Raw genomic sequence first — 15,498 nt, 5'->3', positions numbered from 1 at the left:
AGGGACAGAGAGGGACAGAGAGGGACAGAGAGGGACAGAGAGAGACAGAGAGAGACAGAGAGAGACAGAGAGAGACAGAGAGGGACAGAGAGGGACAGAGAGGGACAGAGAGAGACAGAGAGAGACAGAGAGAGACAGAGAGAGACAGAGAGGGACAGAGAGGGACAGAGAGGGACAGGGAGAGACAGAGAGGGACAGAGAGGGACAGAGAGGGACAGAGAGAGACAGAGAGAGACAGAGAGGGACAGAGAGGGACAGAGAGAGACAGAGAGAGACAGAGAGGGACAGAGAGGGACAGAGAGGGACAGAGAGAGACAGAGAGGGACAGAGAGAGACAGAGAGAGACAGAGAGGGACAGAGAGGGACAGAGAGGGACAGAGAGAGACAGAGAGGGACAGAGAGAGACAGAGAGGGACAGAGAGAGACAGAGAGAGACAGAGAGGGACAGAGAGAGAAAGAGAGGGACAGAGAGAGAAAGAGAGGGACAGAGAGGGACAGAGAGAGACAGAGAGAGACAGAGAGAGACAGAGAGGGACAGAGAGAGACAGAGAGAGACAGAGAGGGACAGAGAGGGACAGAGAGAGACAGAGAGGGACAGAGAGGGACAGAGAGAGACAGAGAGGGACAGAGAGGGACAGAGAGGGACAGAGAGAGACAGAGAGGGACAGAGAGGGACAGAGAGGGACAGAGAGAGACAGAGAGAGACAGAGAGAGACAGAGAGAGACAGAGAGAGAAAGAGGGAGAAAGAGGGAGACAGAGAGAGACAGAGAGGGACAGAGAGAGACAGAGAGAGACAGAGAGGGACAGAGAGAGACAGAGAGAGACAGAGAGGGACAGAGAGGGACAGAGAGGGACAGAGAGGGACAGAGAGAGACAGAGAGGGACAGAGAGAGACAGAGAGGGACAGAGAGAGACAGAGAGAGACAGAGAGAGACAGAGAGGGACAGAGAGAGACAGAGAGAGACAGAGAGAGACAGAGAGGGACAGAGAGGGACAGAGAGGTTCAGTCTGACCAGTGGTTAATCAATGAAGGACCAGTTTATCCGTTAAGAGGTTTCTGCCGTGAAATGTAAAAACGATCCAGACGTTAACGCCAGGTATTATTTTGTGTCTCCGGTGTTCACGTTGAGATCTGACGGCTCACGTATCCTCCTGTCGCTTGTGCAGATCCAAAATGCAACGCCAAAAATAGATGGAGGAATAATAAAAGGAGATGTTAGTCATCTATTATTATCGTGCCATCCTCACTTCACCGACACTAGAGTTTAGCTCGGGACACAGATTTCTGTCCGAGCTCGACCGAGAGAAAACTAATCGGGGCCAGTTTAGTTTTTTTTGTGTCAGAACCAAACCAGTCTGAGGTTTTTCCCAAACTCCATAAAGCACAAGCAGCCTAATAAATCAAGTGGATTGTCCAAATAATGTGACCGAGCAACCACACACGTGTTTCTAATACCATGAGAACTAAGGAGGAATTGCTTTGTGTGCTGGCGGCTGATACCTCGCTGGTTTGGAGCAGTCACACGTGTGAACTGACAAAGCATTTGCATTTATACTTGAGCTCAATTTCAACCACGATGCATCTCTCACCACCTCCGATCGGATCAGAAACAATCATCAATGCATCCTGGCTGAATCTACTCTTCAGTGTTTTCATGCAGAAGAAGAAGAAGAAGCACGGGCCGACTGCAAACATCATGTAGAATCTTGTCTTTCAGGACTCTTGGTCAGTTTCTTCAGTCTGACGGGTGAATCATCGTCAATTCAGGAGAGAAGCCAAACCTTCGCAACACAGGTTTTTGAGGAGTTGGTTTCGCACAGTTTTAAAAAACTAATAACGATGCACCATGTTCGCTGTGTAACCATGGAAACAAACAAGAAATTTGACCTGATTTGGAAGAGGTGGTGTTGTTCTGGACGTGGATGGCATGTATTTTGTAAATTTGACTGTGTTACAGAATGACTCTCACACAAAGTAGGTGAACTGGCAGTGAAATCTATTCTTACTTTTTTGAAATAAACTTTCAGGGAAGTCTACAAGTGGTTTCCTGCCCCAGATCTGTCGTCAGTGGTTTCTACAGAGTATGTGAATGACTGTGAATACCTGCGGGTAGTTCATGGTAAAATGTTACATAACCACTGACAGTTCGTGGAAATCACTCACACTCCCTGGTCAGGCACTCCTCCACCTCCGGCAGTGTTCCACCCAGTGTTGCGTCAGGCGTCAGACGTGTGCATGTGTTTCACTTTTGTGCAACACAACCTTCTTTCTGATGAAGCCCGACCACGGAGCACGAGCGGCTGTCAAGTTACGTCTTGATTTCCACGAGTATGAACACTTTCAAATAAAGCATCACGTCACTTCACTGTGGATCATCGTGGTTCCAAACTAGCAGCTGGTCATCATACAGTTATTTGATCAAACCTATTGTAACCTTTGACCTCATTATGGCTGGTTGTTGTTTAAGTTGTGGATCAGAACCTGAATGTCTGCTGTCAGTCTTCCTTTAATCCAATTTTAATACTTATTATCTTTAATTATATCATAATTATATGTTTAATGATTAAAAAAAATAAAGTTTCCACAGGCTTTTGTTCCACTCTCATCTGGTTGTTATGAGTTCTGTCCACTAGAGGGCATACCAACATTAAGTTACCCATAAACTTTGCTATTACAAACAGGTTGAGGTTATTATCTTCTAACTTAACTTATCTTCCGCAGTGAAAATGATCTGTTGACGCTCATTTTGAAAAATGTCTGTGTCTAGGTGTGTGTGTGTCTACCTGTCAGTTTGTGTCTTTGGCGTCCTCTCAATCAGGACACACAGTGTCTTCATGGCGCTGAGGACAAGCTCCTCCTTCAGTGGACTGCTGCTGTCGCCCCCAGCAGCAGCTCCTGTTTCACACAGACGCAACACAGACGGAAGCAAGGCCTTCTGGGAGCTCAGACCCACACCTGCAGCAGAGGGCTCAGTCTGCAACCAGAGGCAGAAAGAAAAGAGGACTTCATTGAAATGTTTTTCTTAAAGAGGGAATTCAAGCGAACAATCTCTGTCCAGGAAATTACAGATTTTAAGACATAGACAAAGAAATGTGAAGCTTTATTTCTTAAAGTTGATGATTCGAGGGAGCAGGTGTGAGTCGTTTATCTGTGTGTTCACCTTGTCGTCTGTGCCTCTGCTCTGACTCTCTTTTGACAAAACAGTCTCCACCACCTGGGGAGCAGCACAAGGGTCAAAGGTCAACTATGCCACAGGAAAACCATCATGAAGTCTGTAAACTGTAAACATCTCCAAAGCCTAAAATAAAAAGAAGGTAATCATCACCTCATCACTGTGGGCCAGCAGCAGGTAGAGGAGTCGCAGGGAAGCCAAACCAGTGTCCTCCACGCTGAAACCAGACAAACCAGCCTCCTCAAGTCCTCCCAGTCCAGCAGTGGGAGCGGCACGGCCTGCTGGGAGGGAGCTGCTAGCTGCAGAGACGGAACCACGACCGCCAGTCAAGTTGGAATGAAGCGAGTCAAGAGTCTGACAGAGTCGAGACAGGTGAAGGTCGAGCAGAGGGAGGAGCAGGACGGCGCCAGGACACGACCTGAAAACAAAGTTAGACTTTATAGAGCTCAGATAATTCTTAGTTGCTCAAATCAGATAATCACTGACGCTATATTTGTGTCAGTGGTTCACAAATGTTAAAAATAGCAAAACCTTTTCATAGAGATTAGGCAACAACATATATCATCACACACAAACATCTGTTCCATTCACCTTTCTATTACTTGCTTCTGCAGTCGTTTTACCCTCGACTCACAGTGGTTAGTGAAGATATTGATCGGTATGAAACATGAAAACTCATATTTTACATTGATGTGACAACCGGCTACTGTGAACTATCCTGTAATCAGCTGCCACAAAACTGCATATCAATACTTTTGGTACTTTTGCCTCATTTTTTATATGGTGAAAAATGTTCAACAATAAGCAGCATAAAAATGAATATACATTTATATAGATTTTTTTCCCCACTTTCTTGTACGATAAAGAGCCTTTTTAAAACAATTTTTTGTTTTCTCAGAGAATAGTTAAAGGATCTTGATGAAACAAATCAGGCGTATTAAGGGGACTGATATCTGTGTGTACGTGAAATCTGGTGCTGTCACACGTTTGGCCAGTAGAGGGCTCTGCTGTCCACAGCTTTAAATGAGTCAGTACAACATCAGCAGTGAGCAGCAGATGTTGATGATGACAGTTTGTAGAGTTTGATCAGAGCAGCTGTGACTCTACCTGCTGTTTCTGCTGCTGCCTCCTGCAGCTGCTGTCGGGCTTTGACTGAGCAGGTTGAGTCCAGTTACAGCCAGACTCTGGACCGGACTCAGAGCCGCTCTGGAGGGGCCGACTCCACTGACCCCTGCTGCTGCTGCTGCTGCATCCGAGTGGAGCAACAAACCTGCAGACAGCTCGCTGAACACAAGACAAACAACACAACACACAAAACAAGAACACATCAGTAAGAGTTTTATAACAGTTCAACTTCTCTGTGCTTCAGCAGGAATGTGCAAAATATAACATTTTTAATTAAAAAATCTGTTTTGGTGGAATTGACGATCCCATGTGGTCATCATCATGTGATGAGAACACATTTATGATACAGTAGAAGCTGAAATGATCATAAAACAAACACACTTCTTCTTTGAGGTTTTACCGCAGCTGGCAAACAAAGCTCTGCACTACTTCCTCAAAACAAACATTGGATTAGAAGTGTCACACCTACTCCTGGTATCATACGTACATAACACACTATGTATACTATCAGAGTATCAGGCTTCACTTACACTTGATGCCCAGGTGAATAATATCCTCAAAAGTATATTATGAAATTATATTTATACTAAATATATTGTATTATAAAAACTGTGACTAACCAGTGAACCCCTCTCGTAATGTTGGTTCTACGTGCAGCGTGTTTACCTGGATGTTGAGTGGAGGTCTGTCAGACTCATGGAAAGCAGGTGAGAGAGGCTGAGGCTGCTGGGAGACAGAGGATGCTGCAGTAACAACCCCAGCAGGACGCCACCTGGTGGTAAACACAGAGAACAGACCTTCCATGATACTGTTGGATTTGTGGAGGAGGAACAGTTCTCCTTTCTCATCGATGTGAAAGAACGAATCCAATGTCTATATTTGAATCCTGTATATCAGTAATGTAATTAATGGATAATTCATTTAAAATGTGTGTTATTTAGATGTGAACGTGTTGAGTCTATAGTTTGTGACTATTATGAAACATATAAATGCGTTTTTATTTACATTAAACCATTTAATGTGGTGCTGGCTGACCTTGGTGCTGCAGGTGAGCAGGTCTGACAGAGGAGAAGGGGTCTGGGCGAGAAGCTTCATGTCTGCTGTCACCTGATCTGCTGTTAGACGCCGTTTTCTCTCCTGAAACACACACAGCGGTCAATCAAAATGTTTCAGGTCTTTGAACATCTGCCCCACCTCCATGTGACTCACCGTCTCTCCTTGTTTTCATCGGCGTTTTCACTGGTGTACCTCTGGTCGGGAGCTGGGCTCCAAATGTCTCCTTGGTGATGAAACCGTTTCCTGCTGGAGAGGAGGAGCTGCTGCCGCTGCCATGATGCGTCTGGGCGAGGGAGCTCGGGACTTTAGGACTGAGAACAGGAGGAGAGGGAGAGAACAGCGTTACAGGTGGGACATGGGCGGAGGACAACCGATCATTGTGATGTGATGTGAGGACAAAAACACACATTGGCAAACTCTTCCATCTACTACAATTTGACCTTTGACCCCCTGACTGTTACATGTAGGGTATGAAAGGATTAACGGATGTTTCCTCGGAAGTGTAAGAGGAGTCAATACAAGGATCCCCTTAAATGCTCTGACGTCACAATGAAGTTCACTCAGTAACTTGTAGATCTGTTCGTGTGGATTTGGTGACACCATGTGGTGACTGCTGGTTACGTCAAGTGATTTCAGAGAAGATTAACAATATTTAAACAGAGAAAAACTGTCCATCATCAGCAACAGATTGAGTTTGTGTTGATAAATCAAATGAATACCTGTTTCTAGTCAGTGGAGACGCCGTCTTGGTTCTGTCTGAACTGTGCAGCTTGGTCTTCATCTCATTGATCTCAGCTTCTTTAAACTGCAGCTCACACCTCAGAGACTGAACCTGCACACAGACCAACATGTCACTATCATGTTATTCTGAGGAAGGTTCTGGATTTACTATGTGTGTGTGTGTGTGTGTGTGTGTGTGTGTGTGTTTCAGCTCCTCACCTTCTTGTTGAGCTCCTTCTCCTTGTCACTCTGCTCTTTCTGTCTCTGAGTCTCCTGCAGCATCTGGTTCTCTCTCTGTTTCTCCTTCTCCTGCTGAGCTGATTTCAGAGAATCCCGCAGGACACGGATCTCCCCGCTCTTCGAAACTATTTCATCCTCCACCTCCTTCAGCTGATGACACAATGACACAAAGACACACACACAGTGTTTTTACAGCATCTGTTCTCCGCTGGTATAAGCCCCTGCAACATTTTGTATTTAAACAAACTGACCTCACATTCCTTCCATCCTTGTTTATCCTTTGATCATCCTACAACACTTTTCTGGTGCAGACTGACATGTGTCCATAGCACCAACTATCAAAAACTGTTCAGTAATAGATATTAAATGAGAGGTCAGATTCTGGTCAGACATTTTGAATATGTTGCAATAATTTTGTTTTATTACGACTTAGCTCAAGCTGTTCAGATAGAAGTTATCTACCCCTTAATAAGCTGTGACAAACAAGTGAGTCTGTTATTACTAATTTAATCTGAACTTCCTCAAAGAAGATAATAGTTTCAAAAACTACCAACTATGACTGAATCTTGGGGATATGATGCACAAGACAGGTAAAATATTTCCAGAGTATGGATTTTAATATTTTACAGTGTATTTACTGTAACACCAACTTTATGTAAATATATATGACTATGTTGTATTTATTACAGTCCTCTCTTTTATTTTCTCAACAAAAATAGGATGTTCACGCTGGTATTTTATGAGCATGATAATATCTATTTTTGTATATTTTCTATGATTTCTGACAGCTGCTTTCTTTACCTGTGTTGAGTTTTTAAAAGTTAGTCTCACCTTCCTCTTCAGCTCGGCATGCTGGGCCTCGAGCGGACTATGGGTTTCCTGTCTGTCCGACCCAAACTTCTGCTGCTGCCTGTTAACTGAACACACAGAACAACAGAACTTTGTCAACACGCTTCCACTCGACAACTTCACACAACTGCAGAAGTTCTGCGGCTGACAGTATGGGAATTTACTGTGATAACAAGATACTTAATGTAGTTTCTGGTCAAATCTGTGTTACAACTACATTTATGGATCAATCATACTCTTTCCCCATTCAAGGTGGAACATTTTCCATCTGAACAGCGATTTGCAGTTTTGCTGTGACCTCACCAAGAGGCTCTCTGCTTGGTATCCCAGCATTCCCTCTGCTGCTGCTGCTGCTGCCGAACCCGAACGTGTTCTCTCTGCTCTGCTTCGATGTGGCTCTGCTCAGAGGTTTGTTCTGCCCTGTGCACGACGGCCAGGCCGACTCCACCGGTTTGTTTTCTGCTTTGGACCCAGGCTCCGCTCCAGCAGAGGTCGAGCTGAAGGCCTGCGAGGCGAGGACGTCAATCTCATCCAAGTCGTCTTGGGTGAAGTCCTCGTCATCTCCAAACGGGTCATCAAAGGCCGTCGCTACTTCGTGGTTTAAGCCTCGGAGGCGCTTGGTGGGAGGACAGTTCATGCTGTGAGGGAAGAAGAGGAGAAGGAGGAGCCAGCATGTTAACAATCTGACAGCTCTGACCTTTGACCTCCAAAAGACGGCTGGTTTACAGTTTGTGGGTCAGAGTAGGACTTCAGTCCTTACTGGCAACTTATGTTATGCTATTAAAGCAAGGAGTAAATGGCAAGTATCTTGGAAAACAGATAAAATCCATATTTTGTGAACATAAATCCATATTTCTTAAATATAAAATATGACTCAAAGATACAAGGCTTGTCAACGTGTCCATGAATCATTACAAATCATATATATAATCAGTTCAGCTCAGCTCGTCTCTGCATTAATAACAAATACAAGAATTTGGTGATTTTGGAAGAAAATAAGAGACAAATAGAAATGACAAATGCAGTTTGTTCCTGATATACAAACCGGTCAGATATAGATATATGTTTAAATAAAGGATTCATTTTTAAGTTGACTCTCGGGTTTAAGGGGTTGAATCAATTCATACACAACAGAAGCTTCACGTAACTTCTTTGAAGTCGTTTTAAAAAAGCACAAACAAAGTGCTAAGAACAGCTTGACTTGGTTATTTAATCATGAATGATTCTTTTGACAGGGTTCACATTTTGACCAATGGATTCCAATGACTTTTCAATGACTTCAAACCAATTATCCATGACCAAACATTTTGTGGAATCTCGGTGTATGAATGAAAAAGTGAAAAAGTTTAGTATTTAAGCTAACAATGAGAATTCCAAAGCATACACTATACATTTAATTACACAAATGAATGAGAGACAATAGTTTGATTGAGGTCTTTGTCTGTTGTAACCCATGACATGTACTTTTCCATTTGTAGCCAAGCGTGGTTAAATCTACACTTCCCTGGCATAGTGCATTATCTAGCCTTAAAAGCATATGAATTATTTAAAACTCAGCATAAAGGAACGACATGAAAATATGACCAAATTCCCATGACTTCTCCAAAACTTCTGGGATTTAAATTTTTTCAAGCACTTTTCCAGGCCTGGATATTACATTTTTTACAATTCCATGACTTTTCCAGGTTTCTCATGACCGTAGGAACCCTGGTCAATGTGTCCATGAATCATTAAAAATATTATATGATCAGCTCAGCTCAGCTCGTCTCGTTTAAGGTTGTTGAATCAATTCATACACAACAGAAGCTTCACGTAACTTCTTTGGAGTCGTTTAAAAGAGCACAAACAAAGTGCTAAGAACAGCTTGACTTGGTTATTTAAACATGAATGATTCTTTTGAAACTTTTAACAAACTGGGCTTCACTTTATTCAGCTGACTGGTGGAACTGGTTTTGACTTTGATGATCAAACAAGCGGATGAACACCGGTTCTGTCGAGGCCACACTTTAATAAACAACCTTTAATAAACACTTTGCTAACATGTGCAACGTTTACCTTGTTTCTCTCTCGGTGCTGCAGCTGGGACTCCTCACTTCAAGCTAACAGCTAACAAGCTAACAAGCTAACTCTCTGTGATTCCAGATGGGGGAGTTAGCCTGCTATGCTAACACAGCTAGCTCCGGCCCGACAGGCTTTAAACAGGAAGTATCGCTTCATTAATGATTTATCTGAGTAGTCTCATCCTTCACGTTGTTCCCGGGCTCCGAGTTAAAAGAGAAAGTTATTTGTTTAATCGTTAATAAGACGAAGAAACTCGCAGTTTAACTCTGACAGGAAACTGAGGTTCGGCCATTCACCCGCTCCGCTACTGCAGAGAATCTGACCAATCAGAGAGCTGCTCTGACGAGTCGACCAATCACCGGCGCCCGTGGCTGCTCTACGGGTCGCTGTTCGAGACAAACTGTGCCAAAAGCGCAATGTGAGGGAAACACTATTATTGTTTTATTCTCCAACAACAGGAAAAATGCAGGTTTTTCAAGTGCTTCGACATTTTCTCAAAGAAAAAGACTGAATTTGGCTCCGTGTTGACAGGGTTGACTGTTTATTCTAAACAGTTTTTTATGTATTGTCTTGTGTTTTATGTATTTGTTGTTAATTCCTGTTGTATGTTCTGTATTCTCGTGTGTTTCTGCATTGGGTTGTTTTGTATTTTGTCCTTCGCATAGTTTTGTTCTGCATTTGTATTCTGCATTATATTGTTTTGTGTATTTGATTGTTATTGTTGTTTTTTGTATTACTTTGCGGTACCTTACAGAATGCTGTACGTGTGATGTTAAATTGGTAAATATATAATTTCCGTAATTCTCATTATTTAGACTTTAGTCCATACTACATATAATAGGCTGCTATACCTGCAGCTGGTGAACTTACCTGAGCACATAGACTAGAAATAAGGGGAAGCACCTGTTAACAGAGTTAGACAAAATCTAATACAAAGACTGTATAGGGCCCATGATAAACATGTTATATCTTATAATCTTTATTCCATGAAAAATGTGAAATTGGCAGGCTGAGGTTTTATTAGGTGGCATGCGTTTCCTGGACAATTGTTGGCTAAACTGTGTCTGCATGAGAGGTTGAGCCCTGATATCTACATTGTAAATATAATTCCATTTAACATATTAAACCAGATTAGTTAAAAAAGTGGAAACAGTGACACACAGGAATCCCAGTTCTGTGCAAAGGTACTAACATTTAACCACCAGCAACTCAGAGCTAATTTATGAACATATATGATGAGTTTGTCAAATGTCAATGAATCAACATTTTGTCAGCTCCTTTTCCTCTGAATTTTGGCAGATGGATTGTCAGATGGTGGCTTAGAGAGATTTTACTAAAATAATCTGTAACAATACACAAAGCAGCCTGTGATTTACAGGGATTTACAGGCGTTGGCTGAGATATCGAATAATGTTGGCTGTTCTCTCCCTTTTCCACTTTAATTATACAATGAGTTTTTTTTATACAATACATTTACGTGTGATTTATTTTGCGTATCCTCTAAAATGTTTCTCTCCTGCTCTTTCTTTATTGCTTTTATTTAATGTCACCTGATCAATTCAACAAAATCACAGCTGAATTCAAAGTGTTACCAGGAAATCAAACCAAAATGTTGCTAAAATTGGAAAAACTGTGACGTGACAATGTCTCCGTGTTCCTAGTGGAAATTATTAAGGCAAATTTAATGAATTAAATGTGCCTCTTGTTAGTCCCTCCATGAGGCGAGTAATCAGCTGCCACAGTTTTTATCCACATCCTATTTGAAAGGCTGGTGGGTGTTGATATGAATCCCTGCACGCACACGCTCCTCATATAGAAGCTTCTGCAGCTTCTCAGCAACAGCAAGAGTGCTTTCCATTTTTAGACACAGACAGGTCTGTGTGTGTCGCATCCGAGCATCTGCTGTGTGTGTGTGTGTGTGTTTGTGTAGCTCTGACACATGCTCTCTTCCTCTCTCTCTCTCTCTCTCTCTCTCTCTCTCTCTCTCTCTCTCTCTCTCTCTCTCTCTCTCTCTCTCTCTCTCTCTCTCTCTCTCTCTCTCTCTCTCTCTCTCTCTCTCTCTCTCTCTCTCTCTCTCTCTCTGTCCCTCTCTCTCTCTCTCTCTCTCTCTCTTCCCACCTCCGTAGAGAAATGGCAGAGCTGAGGCATCCAGATTCATCCGTCATCATCATCATCATCAGGAAACACACACACACACACACACACACACACACACACACACACACACACACACACACACACACACACACACACACACACACACACACACACACACTTAATCTGTACCACAACCCACTATCAGATAATAATAATATTCATACCTTTAATTACACATGAGTATACATACACATAATAACATTAAATGAAAAAACGAAAACACACACACACATCTATATATATATTATGTTATTTTATCTTTATCCCTTTTAATATCTTAATTATATATTTTTTACATTTTTCACTTTTTACACCTTGTGATTCTTTGATACAGGCAAAGGAATAATTGGCAGGCGAACTGGTTACCATAACAACCAAACAGTCAAAGCAGGGTCACTCAGAATGAATCGGAGTAAATGAAGCCTCCATAGACGTCTGTGTGTTTACACTGCAGAGCCGAGGCTGTGAATCGGAAATGTTTCCTGCGGATGTCTCAGGAGACGCTATCATGGGACCCTGACCGCTGTCCAATCAGAGCTGAGCTGTGTTCATATTGGAGCCTTTTACACAACCTGTCTAAGGCAGGAACGAAGCACCCAGTTCTATATAACAGGTACAGAGACAAAATGTTCGACCTTCATGGTGGGAGCATTCGTGTATCACCTGATCCAGCATCATCAGCATCCTGTGGTATGAATGTTGTGTTGCACATCACGCCTCTGAAACCAGAACACATGTATTCTATCAGTCAGCCTCTTTGAAACAGAGATCCTGGACCTCGCTGACCTCATTACGTCATTTTTGCTTGTCTACACTGAACCAAACAAGTCGGCATATTTTACAATGAGGGCTCCTGTAGAATAACCTTCCCTTATAAATCAGGCCAGCTACCCCAGTGTCCTCATTTATAACTGTTTTAAAATACATTTCAATACAATGGCTTTCAATTAGATGTTTTATTCATTTATAAGTAGGAGGTGGCTCATAGTAGAAGCTTCCTCTCACTGGGCAGAGCTGTAATTTAAACAGGAAAACATGTATCTAAGAATCCATGTATCTGGATGAAATACATCTGACATGTTTAGGAGACAGATATTTGTGAGTGTGGGCAATGTGGTGCAGAAACAAATATATATCCGGTCAATTTAAATGTGGCATTATTGGGGGCCAGTTGGACCCTGGTGGAGGTAATAATAACTCAACGCACTGTATTTTAACGAATGCAAATCAAAAGGAGAGAGGTGATGGGAAATAAATGATTGTAAAGATGGCAGCTCTTCAATCTGAAATAATAAAAGTCATATTTTATTGAAGGTAATGTTCTATTCACATTAAGTTGCCAATAGCAATAAATGCTCCATGAATTAAAGAAATATGCATGAGCACAGCAATATGATAACAGTATTTCACGTCTACCAATATTGTGGATATGTTTATTTTTGCAGTTTTTACAGCACATATGAAGAAGATGAAGATTTTAATCCAAATAAGGAAAAATAACCACATAGTTTTATTAGATGTGAATTGTAGACGCATTGGACTGAAACTAGGAAATCAGTGATGTGTTGTTGCACTTTGGCCACAGTCATTAACAGCTGCTGTAGATCCTGCAAACCATCTGGACTCACTGTGCTCGGTTGGTTCCATGCCCCGAAGTCGGTTTTTGGCAAAAATGGAAAGAACGCAATAGTTTCATAAGACTCTGTTTATCCATTAGGCCACTCGTGAATCAGAAAATAGATCGCGTTAGTCACAATGACGTACAAAGACTTGTGCATTGCATCCAGTGTGGCTCAATTCAAATGACTGTAATCGTCACCCTTCAAGCCGGAGACCAATAAGCACACATACGATTAATCCATGCACATAACAGACAAGAGTGAATACTCACATACTCAATATTTTATTTTAGAAAATGCCTACTAAGGTTTAAGTGCATTTATCAAGGTAATTGATCATTTATTTGATACACATGCAAACACATTCCTGATGGCGGCAGCTGGACGTCATCATAGAAGACTGTGTGGGGGGGTCATTGATTATCTCATGTGTCTTCTTCAGGAATTAAGCTGCACAAGAGATTCTTGTGTTTGGAGCTTGACATTGGTTACTGTCCATCTGATAGAGGGATTTGAACACACCTTCATATGGGATCTGGTCTCCTTGTGTCGGTTTAGACCAGGTCTGATCTCCAGGTTCAGGTAGACTCTCTCATACGTTGATGACATGTAATAGATATAATTACGTAAATTCGAATTTCCTGCTTCAATTACTTCTGTTGCATTGTATCCTGTGTAGACTTCATCAGTTTGGGATTGGAAACGATGGATCTGGACTAAACCGCCCGTGTGAATGCGCCTATAAGATCAGGTTTAGACGAGGTCTGTTTTCCAGATGTTGATTTCTACGATGATTTGTCCACATGGACCTCAGGTAGATTCTCTGAGAGCCAATCATTAGGAACACGAGACCTCTGATAGACCGACTGGAGGAAGTAATCCCCCGTCATGCCTTGAGCAGCATCTGGTGGGAGTTCCTCGACGAGCAGCTCGTAGATGGATGGTTGGATGGTGTGTTTCTCCTGTTACTGTGCATATCGCTGCAGTACAGGCAGGCTCCTGCACATGTCCAGGCTTCACTGAGGAGTTTTCCGTCAGAGAGGAAGACATCCAGAGGGAGACCACCGCGTCTGATTGGCCGATTGCCCCGAGAAGGCCTCCAATCAGACACCATCCTCGCTGTGTGACTGCGTGTGTTTCCCTCTCGCCTCTGAATGCACTGTGTCAGCCTGCGCATATTTTTATCTTTGCAGCAGTGCATGCATGCAAGAGTGCGAGAGTGTGTACATGTGTGTGCAGGATGCTAATATCTGGAGCTGTGAAGGGGGGGGAGGGGCGAGGAAGGAGACGCTGAAGAAATTGATAAAAATAGAAAGAAAGGAGGAAAAATAGAGGAAGGAGGGACGAGGGACAGGGAGGAAGGCACAGATGTTGAGGAGAGGAGGATACAGAAAGGCACACTGAGCAGAGATTGACGGAGAGAGTGACGAGGAGGAGGAGGAGGAGAGGAGGAGGAGGAAGAGACGATCTGCTGTAGGAATCAGCAGCATCGTTGATTTTCACAGGAACCAAGGCAACTCTCCTCTGTTGCCGTGACGATGGGCTGCTGGCTCTCTGGACCATGGATGGGTGACCAAACGGTGAGCGACCAAAGACCTGCCTCACTGCTGTAGACAACTAATGATGCTATGTGTGTTTTGTGTTTTACGTCTCATTTGAAGAAGATGGAAAAAGCTCCATTAGGCCTGTTCACGTTTGTCTGTGTGAGTGTGTGTACATGCATGTGTGTGTGTGTGTGTGTGCGTGTAGATGCAGATGCGAAATGGCAACGTTTAATTATTTCTGCACGATTCAGCATTTGTGTGAATAATAAACCACAGGAGGATTTTTAAATCTCGGACAGTTTAAATTTTTACCTCTAATACGTTGAATTTTCATGTTGCGTGAACGGACGTGGTTCATGCGTGTGAAACGCTGGAGCCCCACAGTCGTTCTGCTGCTGTCCTCCACACACAGGTGCCATTTTGTGCTTCCCAGCTCATGCTGTGTGTGTGTGCGTGTGTGTGTGTATGTGTGTGTGTGTGTGTCTGTGTGCGTGTGTGGTTAAATGTAGCAGTGGGTGACTCACGGTTGTGATGTGCTGGAGTTAACAATACTGTTCATGCGTCTAATTCGATGGCCGCTGAGCTGCATGTATGTATGCGTGTGTGTGTGTGCGTGTGTGTGTGTGGGGCGTGCACAAGTGTGTGAAGCAGGATGGGGTTTGTGTTGCCTTGTAGGTGTTAACCCTTTAGTGGAAGCATGGACACCGTGTACACGTTCATCGTATTTGACTTTGGTCGCAAACATTTCGGTCTCACTGGGATAAACCCTCCATCTGTGTGCAGGCGGAGCTGAGGCTTGTGACCCAGTTGCATAATGTCGACAAATTCAGAGTATTGGGTTTGTTTTGTGTCAAATTGTAAAAAAAAAAATAAACAAAACTGAAGTGCAGTGCAGTTAAAATGGCAGCATGGAGAATAAAATCGGATTGTGGTATCGATGGATGCTGCTCCGT

The 15,498-nt window shown here is 43.0% G+C and overlaps 1 protein-coding gene across 1 annotated transcript in view; it reads right to left on the bottom strand.

The window, feature by feature from the left end:
* Window positions 1-9,509, bottom strand: part of atrip (ATR interacting protein) — a 14,072-nt gene extending 4,563 nt beyond the window's left edge. Inside the window, exons 1-12 of the mRNA XM_061070098.1 lie at window positions 9,220-9,509; window positions 7,468-7,802; window positions 7,147-7,232; window positions 6,295-6,465; window positions 6,075-6,187; window positions 5,509-5,666; window positions 5,335-5,436; window positions 4,966-5,071; window positions 4,282-4,458; window positions 3,328-3,592; window positions 3,163-3,216; window positions 2,786-2,976 (exon numbers count right to left, since the gene is read on the bottom strand). Coding sequence (XP_060926081.1) covers window positions 2,786-2,976; window positions 3,163-3,216; window positions 3,328-3,592; window positions 4,282-4,458; window positions 4,966-5,071; window positions 5,335-5,436; window positions 5,509-5,666; window positions 6,075-6,187; window positions 6,295-6,465; window positions 7,147-7,232; window positions 7,468-7,801 — 1,757 coding nt within the window. The 5' untranslated portion in view covers window position 7,802; window positions 9,220-9,509. The remainder of the gene's footprint in view (window positions 1-2,785; window positions 2,977-3,162; window positions 3,217-3,327; window positions 3,593-4,281; window positions 4,459-4,965; window positions 5,072-5,334; window positions 5,437-5,508; window positions 5,667-6,074; window positions 6,188-6,294; window positions 6,466-7,146; window positions 7,233-7,467; window positions 7,803-9,219) is intronic.
* Between the last annotated feature and the right edge of the window lie 5,989 nt (window positions 9,510-15,498).

This window comes from Limanda limanda, chromosome 4, assembly GCF_963576545.1.
Source record: "Limanda limanda chromosome 4, fLimLim1.1, whole genome shotgun sequence".
Classification (NCBI taxonomy): Eukaryota; Metazoa; Chordata; class Actinopteri; order Pleuronectiformes; family Pleuronectidae; genus Limanda; species Limanda limanda.
Note: the sequence above shows the minus strand (reverse complement) of the source record. Positions and strands in the feature narration are given on the sequence as shown.